A 9,415-nucleotide genomic window follows, 5' to 3' on the forward strand; every position below is an offset into this window, starting at 1 on the left:
TTGCAGGGTTGTGTTGTTTTCCATAAAGTGTCCACTACAAATGAGTACAATTGATTGGGCTCAGAGTCGTTATCTATCAATGTTCCTCCACACTTTGTGAACTCCGCTATCATCGAGGATTTTATTGTCAGTCGTCTCAGTGGACACGTCACGAGCATTTGGTACAGAATACCTCCAGTATGACAATTCAAGACATCCGTTTTAGCCAGCGCGCGTTTGATACTTTACCAAGTACTCCTTTTTGATAAACTGCCTGAACAGCCGTACAAGAAAGGCCTGAACTTTATCATGAGACAAAACCCCACAGTCTAAAGGGGATAATGCATGAGAGAGAAAATCAGGGAGAAGCAAACTCAGTAGGTACCTTGGATTCCCTCTCCCAGGAAGGCGGACCAGACGTGCATAGACTGCGCGGTGGGTAAATTGAAAGAGAGAGAGGAGCGCGAGCGATGAAGCGTAGTACAAAATGTTTGGAAATGCATGTGTGTATAATAGGAAGATGAATCCACGAGTATACTCCTCCAGGACTTATGATCCAGGACCACAGCACGACTCCAGATCGGAAACTGGTGGCCGTTGTGCCGCTCGGCGGACATCTTACTGTCTTCTCTCTCTGTCTATACCTGTGTACTCTCATGGTTCCGATGTAACCCACTTCCCCCAAATTTCTTTCTTTTTGTGTCAATATACGCGGGATCCGAGTCATTGGATATCCCTGCGTCCTGTGTCAGGTATTGCGAGTCCTGGATCTTGAGTCGTGGCGTGGTCCTGGATCATAAGTCCTGGATGGATATACTCGTGGATTCATCTTCCTATTATACACACATGCATTTCCAAACATTTTGACTACCTATGTTGCAAATGTATTATCTTTTCAATTTACACACGGCATCTATTGCACGTCTGTCCGTTCCTGGGAGAGGGATCCCTCCTCTGTTGCTCTCCCTGAGGTTTCTCCCATTTTTCCCTTTAAACTGTGGGTTTTCTCTGGAAGTTTTTCCTTGTACGATGTGAGGGTCTAAGGACAGAGGGTGTCTAATTGTCATACTGATATTCTGTACAAACTGTGAAGTCCACTGAGACAAATGTAACATTTGTGATATTGGGCTATATAAATAAACATTGATTGATTGATTGATTGATTATAGTCTGATATGGAAGGTTTGAAAATGTAGTTTAGAGCCCACCTGCATGCTTTTAAACAATACAATTCCTTGAAATGAATAAGCCTATAAGGCTTAAAGCCTTTGTTAATGTAGGCTACTGGCTGTTTTCAGAGAGAACTGCAAGATGTAAGTAGCTGTCAAACATACATTTCTTGCAAACAGCAGCGTTTTGATAGTTATGATAGCATCTATTACCAATAATCATTAAAAACCCAGTGAGAAGATAAATTCTAAATATTTCACTTCCAAATCAGAGAATCCAAAAACACAAATGTACCTGAAATATTCCAGACAAGAAGGTTACTGCTGCTGCCACTCGGACCCTCTCTGCATCCCGTAAGTCAAAGTTGACTTGACTAGAGTTGGTCACATTGTCCCAATCCATAAAGTTGGAGTCTGGGGCTAATCGTTCTATCACCCCTCCTATCATCACACTCATCACCGCATATGTTCCTGAAAAAAGGAGACAGAGACATAAACACACATTTTTAATCAGCATTCAAAAATACATTGGACATTTTGAGAGATATTTTGAACCTTTGAACAGAAACCTAATGTTTCTCTCAACATTTACTTTTTTTAAGTCTTTGCCCATTTTGTATTTACACCTCGAAATGAGCAATACAAAAGGAGTTGTGAAGTTGGATCATACGTTTCGGGCAGGCAAGGTTCCAAAGATAAATGTCATATTCAAGGCATTAGAGGCACTTGTGTGGCTCAAGGATACATCTTCACAAGTCTACCATGCTAAACTGATTTATTTATTAAATGGTATGGTTTTATGTGCTCATGCTGACATAGAGATGCCACTGTTCAAGTCTGATCAGACCACACTAATACAATCTTCAAAGTGCAATGCTGATATTTTTTATATTATCAGAGTAGTTTTTATTCTTATTTGAGACCAGGTTTTCAAGCTTTAAAAACAAGCATGTCAAACGTGTATTAACGCTTAAAAACCAAAAGATTTTAGTGGACAAATGAATATCCTTAGACTGTTTGTTAACCTATATCCGTTTTTTCTTTTTTTGTCCAAACAACATTCTGATGGATTAAATCCCCCTTCTCCAAACAACTTGTGTGCAGATACAGCAAGGGGTAAAGTACAAACCGATTGAGATGTGCTTGGAGGTGCCGAAGATGAAGTAGATAAGGACGGGGTAGAAGGAGGAGTAAAGGCCAAAGACTGGAGGAACAGATGCTAGCAGGGCATAGGCCATACCTGCAAGGAAAGCATATGGAGATAGTAAGTACAGAAAAGGTTTATAACAACATATCAGGGTAATGCAGAACCTGCATTTTACCATGTTAAATAAATGATAATTCCATTAATTCCCCCAAATGACCCCTCCACTACACTGATCTCCTGAACCTCCAGCCTCACCCTGCGGCAAATGCATGATTCCCACGCTGATTCCAGAGACCAGGTCACCCAGGGCGTTTTCTCTGATAGAGTACCGAGGCAGCCACGATACAACAGGAAAGCTACCCAGCAGGCAGCTCTTCACCCTGGGACCAGAACACCTTAGTGTGTGTATCAGAGAAAAAAAGAGACAGAAACATTTTGTGAACATGTATCAGCATACGTGTTAAGTCTGAAAATAAGGCACCTTGAGGCCATTGTCACTTTGCCACTAATGTTGACCTATCTTTTTTCATCTTATTACAACAAAAAGTTAATAAATGATCTTTATCCTCTCTGCTTCCTCTTGTAATCATTCGAGAACTTAACACTATTCCTACATTTAAAAGACATGACGTGTAGCTTTTTTCTCAGACAAAAAACACATTTTGTGATTGACTTTAAATCTAAAATGTGGACAAAAGTGAAACTACTGAGTGAAAGACCTATTGACATGCATAGCCCAGGCTTTTGCAACAGGATAATAAAAATAATCTGACGTAAAATAAGATAATCCTTTATTGATTCTTCGAAGTAAGAAGGTGTTGCAGCAGCACAAATACAAAATTAGGCGCAGATAAAGATAAGTACAAAAATAGGAATAAATTAAGAGGTATACATCAATAGAAGAGCAAATAATGACAAAGAGTTAAAGGGGCATCATGTATGCTTAATCGCGGCAGATAAATACAGTATATGCTGTGATTAAGTGTTGTCTGTATTAAGATAGCAAAGTGGGAATCACATAAAGTATATAATGTTGAAAGACAGTATAAAATGTTACCATGGTATTGTTTGATATAGTAAATGTCTTATTGCACAAGTTGCTGACTGTCATATTACGTACTAAGAGAAAATTGTTGTTATAATTAAGTCTAAATTATCAGGGGCTGGGGATAATTAACAAGTACAGCTCTATGACTTAAGTAAATAAATACAATATCTGGTGTTTGAAGACTCATTTATTCCCATTGTGTCCCAAGTGCTTTATGCTTTGATTCAAAATGCACATATAAAGGACAGAACACGTCTCAGTATGTTTAGAGAGATTAGTTGAGATGCAGCAAACTTTACCTCATTGACTTTTTAAGCTTCTCGGACAAAGATGTTTTTGAGTCTGACTTTTCTGCCATCTCATCCACGGCTCCTTCGTCCAGGATTTCCCTCTGAACGTTGTAGCCCGCTCGTCTCCTCTCCTCCATGGCTAAATCTAGCAGCGACATAAACAATTACCAGCTTCTATATTTGTTGAGTCAGAAAATCCAGTTCTTATATTTTTCAATGCCTATTGCTCAAATGCTGCAATTGTATTTTTAACAGTGTTTCCCATGTTGTTAGAATAGACATTCAAATATATATTCTAAATTCACAACACATTACCATATCTTTAATATTTTAATCTTAATATTGTTTTGGCATAATAACAGCTGTAAAGAATATAATTTGATAAGTCCATGTTCATTCAGGTCCTAATCACGATCCTTTTGGGACTGAAGGGTTTGATTTGTTGATGTTAATTACCTTTGTGTGTTCAAGCTGTATCAGCAAAAAAAGCCTTAATTAAGTTTTTATAATTGTTATATATATTTTTTAAATGCCACGAGCCCTGAGAAGAAAAAAAATGCAAGTTGACTGTGATCAATATAATTGTTTCCGGCGCTGAGAAAATAGATCCAAGTCGAGGTCTATTTCTTGTCAGTGGTTAATGCAAATATTCCAGCTTTATAAAAAACAAAACAAATCTCAAATCATAAAATGGCACATCCCTCTTGATAAAAAAAATCTATCCTTCCTGTGTGGAGAGGTCCCTGGGCTTCTGATTGAATCTGCTGTAGATCCTTCCTTCAGATCCAAGCGGCTCCAAGTGGTATCAAAAGAGAAATCATGTTTCGCCAACAGACAAAAGCCAGGTTTGATTTTATAATCCCAGAGAGGAGTCTCTGACAAAATATACAACCAAAAAACCTGTGCATATAAATGTTTCTCTCCTCCCTATCTCCTCTTTCCTTCAGTTGTCTCAGGGTGAGACAGTCTCCACCGATGCTGTAGCTCGCCACTGTGCGTAGTGACGTTAAACAGAAGTCTAGATGGAGTTGGACATTGTTATGGAGTGAGAGGGCAAAGTTCAAACAGTGCATGTTGTCCTGTAGAGGAAGCAACAAAAGTGGTATAAACTAGATAGTACCATGTATGTTTGATCATTTACAGAGTAAGTTTATGTAATTATTGTAATTAGATTTGTATTTTTCTTGTTAATCACCTTAGTCCAAGAGAATTTTTTTCAAAATGAAACTAAAATATACGCCTTAGATTATGTCCTATGTGTGTGTTTAAGTCTAATATTGTTTCTGTATTTGATTAGATTTGTCAACAATTTCAGCTTAGTCAGTAAAAGCCTTATTGTTAATTTATTATTACTACCAAAAGTGAGTGAATTCAGATAGCTTGCCTTATCAGTGCAGAACAGACACTGTTTAACGTATCAGGACAAACCATATGCTTTCTTAAAGACAAACTGTGTTTTATAGGTAGATAAGAGACTCTGATCTTTTCATTAATAAGTCACACTACACTAAGGTCTTTTTTTCTTCCCTTCTACAAAGTCGTAAGTGGGTTGGAGTCCCATCTGGGTTGACTGACTGCCAGCAGAGGGGCACTCTCTGAAAAAAACACATTAACATCGACTAATCCCACGTGTGCAATGATGATCAAAATGGAAAACCGGTTTTAATTCAACTGGAATCTATGACTTGCCCAGTTTATGGTGTAAGAAGCCCCAGTGGCCTAAAGTCAACGAATAATTTATCAAAATCTTCTCAAAACTTGTGTCGCAAACACATCTGTTTGCGCGTTGCTCTCTGGCAGGCTGAGGGGGGCTGCGTCCCACGCTTGAGATGCGTTTAAGGGACATCTGTACATTTGGGATGAATAATATAAAACGGTTTAGTCCAACATTCATCGACAGAACAGTCAATGAAGTACTAAATATTATTGGACATTCAAATGAAGCATTTTTATAATGAAATCATGCAGCCTACGACGCAGCAGAGTGGCGCAGCGGAAGCGTGCTGGGCCCATAACCCAGAGGTCGATGGATCGAAACCATCCTCTGCTAAGTGTTTTGAAGCGGCACAGTTGACACAATATCACGATTTGCTGATGATGAAAGAACCTAGTATGTTTTTCTCTGCATGATTTGTTTGTACCTCTCCTTTCAGCTCAGTCATTAAAGTTCATTTATTATTTCACCAAAAGAGAGTCAATCTAAGGGCGTCACTGGTTAATTTATCGGGACAAACAATGTGCATTCTTAAAAACACAGTCTGCTTTATAGGTAGATAATAGACTATTATCTTTACTTTGCCAGTTGTGTAAAGTTGTTAAGTACATTTACTCAAGTTACTTTGCAGATTTTGATTAATAATGTGACTTATAAACAACACTTAAATAAGACTTTAGTTTCACTTACACCCGGAGTAAATAATGACATAGCCTATATAATTCTGAAATGGACGGATCTGTATAAAATATTATATAGCCTACTTTTGTAGCCTACATATAACTGAGGAGTATTTTGATTTAACTTGTAACAAAATATTCGACTTTTACTAAAGCAGACGATCTATTAGTAGGCTACTTCTCTCTATGTAGGCTACATGTACATTGCTGAGTCAAAATGTTGCTTGACTTCCTCAACTTCTCTCAACAGCCTCTCTTTCACTGGCAGTCCCCCCTCTGTAGGCTGACGGGGGTTGCGTACGACGGACTTGAGATGCGTTTAGGGGACATCTGTACATTTGAGGTTACTCAATATAACATGGGTTTTTAGACCATGGATGTATAAAAAGAAGGTTTAGACGTGCATTGTTGACAATGAATGAAGAAATGCAGATTATTATTTGTAAATAAAGTTATGGAGACACTCCAGACAGCAGAGTGGCGCAGCGGAAGCGTGCTGGGCCCATAACCCAGAGGTCGATGGATCGAAACCATCCTCTGCTAGGTGTTTTTATTCGGAACAGCGGACTCGGAGCTCGTTTACTTAGAACCACGTTATCATTTGTCTAACTACTGGAATACCACAATTCGTTCGTGGTTAAAGTGACTTTGGTATTTATTTGTCTGATGATAAATTAACATAGTATGTTTTTATCGGGATGTTTCGTTTTGACCTAAAAGTGTGTAACCATACACAACATCGGGATGAATTGTAACGCTCTGAAAACACTGAGATGATGTGGTGAATTGTCGGAGGAATGCAACAATGGAAACAGAAATGTTTTCATACCAGAAAAATGTTGGTTCATCAATAAAGAGTAACTTGACATATTGTTTTTGATGACTCAAACCTTGCTGTCACAGTTGGGTGAGTTTAAAGGTGCATTAGAGATCACTCCTGAGTCCTGACCGCACCCAGAGGCAATCTGTGGGTTACTGTGTTGTGCTTGCTCAACATTTATTTTTAATTCAAATTATTAAGTAGGCTACATTGAGATGGACACTTTTAAAACACAACATGTTTTAAGCAATTAACTTTTATAAACTTTGAGCCATGTTAATCTCCTTAATGGCGCATAAGACTGGCACCAGATAACAAGCTTTTATATTTATTAATGTAATTATCTTATCAATAAGAGAGCGGAATCAATAGTGACTCATTATTCATTTTTTTATTGCATACCCACTTACTGTAGTTTTGAAATGTTTCTTCTTTATTCAGTAATGCTTCATTTTTTATTTGGCATTCATTTATATTTTGTATCTTTTCATGATTTCTGGCATAAACAGTTGCCCAATTATGATAGAGCCAGGAACTAAGGAAAGGAGCAAAAACATATAAGGTACTGAAACACGTAAAAAATAGAAAAGCAAGGGAAAAGATACGACAATTTAACTAAATTAATGGTTTCCCCCCAAAATGAAAGGTTTCAGTCCTCATTAATCACTCTTTACAATGTGCATGAAACAGTGTGCATGAAACAGTGTCCTATCCACCATACATTTTGTAGTTCTATCATTGTTGTGTCCTACCACTTGGTTATAACTGCACAACTTCTTTCATTCACACGATCTGCATCTGGAAATGAAAAATAAACCAGTATGACTGGCCAGTCATACTGGTTTATTTTTAAATTCCAGATAATTTAATTATGACTTGATCCAAACCACAGAACAGGATAGACAGAGATTAAGACGTGATTATGAAAGTAAAGTTGACTCCCATCCAGTGGCGAAACTACCAGGGTGGCATGGGGTGGCAGCCGCCACCCCTGAAAAGGGGTCTGTCACCCCACCTGCCACCCCAGTCAAAAAATACCAACTGATGATTTATTGGATAATTATTATTAATATCGTTTTAAGATCAAAACAAATTCAAAACAATCCAAAATCGGTGTCAAACTGCAGAATGTCAAATTTGAAAAAGAAACTTGTTGGTGCAGCCGCAAATCTTTCGTTGGTTTAGTGGTCTGTGTCCATGTCCAACCATTCATCAATACCGAGGCCCCCCAACAAATCAAAATTAACTTTAAAATCTGACATTTTGTAGCTACCGATTTCCAACGAGAGACAATGTATAACAGTGTAACGGCTGTGTGTCGCTAAACCTCGCTATGGAAACCATACGATGTAGGCTCATGGAAGTAGTTTCGGTAGGCTAGTGGCGTGTGTAGGCCACTGGATACTTTGTGATTAGGCACGTTCTATTTGATCGTTGTTTGATCGTGGAATCAAACACGCCTATTGACCAATCAGAGAGCTTGCTCAAACCTATGTGTTATAGAATATTAGATACAATAATTTGAATCAAATGCAGTCATCAGAAGAAAAAAGAAAACCAAATCCAGTTGCATGCCTTTAACCTCACCACCAATAAGCTAAAGGAGGAATAGAGTTTGAAGTAGCTTGTGCTAATCATTCACCTTATTAAAGGAATGTAACTAAAAACGTATTATAAAACATTTGCTTAAAGATCAGGGAACTGTAAGTGCAACATGCTACATTGATTCCAGTTTAAAGACTGATTCCTGCCGCACCATAATAATAAAGAGCTCAGTGAGGGGGAACATCATGAAACAATTACATTTATTGTTTGGAAATGTGTGAGAAGTGCACAAAATACATATTATGAAAGGAGATATTTGGTGTTTCTGCCACCTTAAAGCCCAAACTATCACTACAGTGTTCTTGTTAGAGTGAGATGACTTAACTGTCTGTCATTCACAATTAAAGGCCGCAGTCATGTAGATTTAAAATTCAGTTGCATCCGAAGTAAGTTCCTGAGAAGAGATAAAAACAAATAAACAAACATTAATATATTGTAAAATGCTGCTGTGCACTATACATTCAATGAGGTGTAAACTGAGTACTCCACTGATCTTGCACTCCTACATCATTGTACAATAGGATCAAAATTGAGGCAGCAGAACCAGAGAGTCTTCTTTTATTCTTCTTAAAGATACCTGGTGAGTATGCCTCTTAAACTGCTGCCATTTTGGTCAGGGATTCTGTTGTGTTATGCTAGTAGTGGCTAACGTCGCCTCACGGTGCTAACCTCCACCAGACATGAGGAGTGGGCTTCAGAGGTCTAGTAAGATCACTTCTTTTTAACACCACAACAAATACATTTGTCTTTCTCATTTTAGGACTTACAGTCTCCAGCCGCAACTGAAGCTTACTAAAGTCACATCGCTTAATGGCACTGAGATTTTAGGCCGCTCATTAGAGGGCAACTAGAGGCTTTATCCCAGGGGTGTCAAACTCAATTTCAACTCGGGTCACAATAGCATCATGGTTTCACTCAAAGGGCCAGTTTTATATATATGACTATATAATTAAGCAATAGCTC

The 9,415-nt window shown here is 38.2% G+C and overlaps 1 protein-coding gene and 2 non-coding genes across 4 annotated transcripts in view; 2 read left to right on the forward strand and 1 right to left on the reverse strand.

The window, feature by feature from the left end:
- The window catches only part of slc26a6.2 (solute carrier family 26 member 6, tandem duplicate 2), a 34,387-nt gene extending 29,784 nt beyond the window's left edge, over positions 1-4,603 (reverse strand). For both annotated transcript variants that reach the window (XM_010766403.1, XM_010766401.1), the window contains exons 1-5: positions 4,090-4,603; positions 3,643-3,778; positions 2,551-2,690; positions 2,278-2,388; positions 1,444-1,619 (exon numbers count right to left, since the gene is read on the reverse strand). In XM_010766403.1, the coding sequence (XP_010764705.1) occupies positions 1,444-1,619; positions 2,278-2,388; positions 2,551-2,690; positions 3,643-3,770 (555 nt within the window). In that variant the 5' untranslated portion in view covers positions 3,771-3,778; positions 4,090-4,603. The remainder of the gene's footprint in view (positions 1-1,443; positions 1,620-2,277; positions 2,389-2,550; positions 2,691-3,642; positions 3,779-4,089) is intronic.
- A 1,008-nt stretch (positions 4,604-5,611) lies between these two features.
- On the forward strand, positions 5,612-5,683 carry trnam-cau (transfer RNA methionine (anticodon CAU)). The gene has a single exon. It is a non-coding gene; the product is annotated as a tRNA-Met (tRNA).
- An 815-nt stretch (positions 5,684-6,498) lies between these two features.
- Positions 6,499-6,570, forward strand: trnam-cau (transfer RNA methionine (anticodon CAU)). The gene has a single exon. It is a non-coding gene; the product is annotated as a tRNA-Met (tRNA).
- Positions 6,571-9,415: the final 2,845 nt, after the last annotated feature.

The sequence above is a fragment of the Notothenia coriiceps genome, unplaced genomic scaffold (assembly GCF_000735185.1).
Source record: "Notothenia coriiceps isolate Sejong01 unplaced genomic scaffold, NC01 NC01_scaffold00003313, whole genome shotgun sequence".
Classification (NCBI taxonomy): Eukaryota; Metazoa; Chordata; class Actinopteri; order Perciformes; family Nototheniidae; genus Notothenia; species Notothenia coriiceps.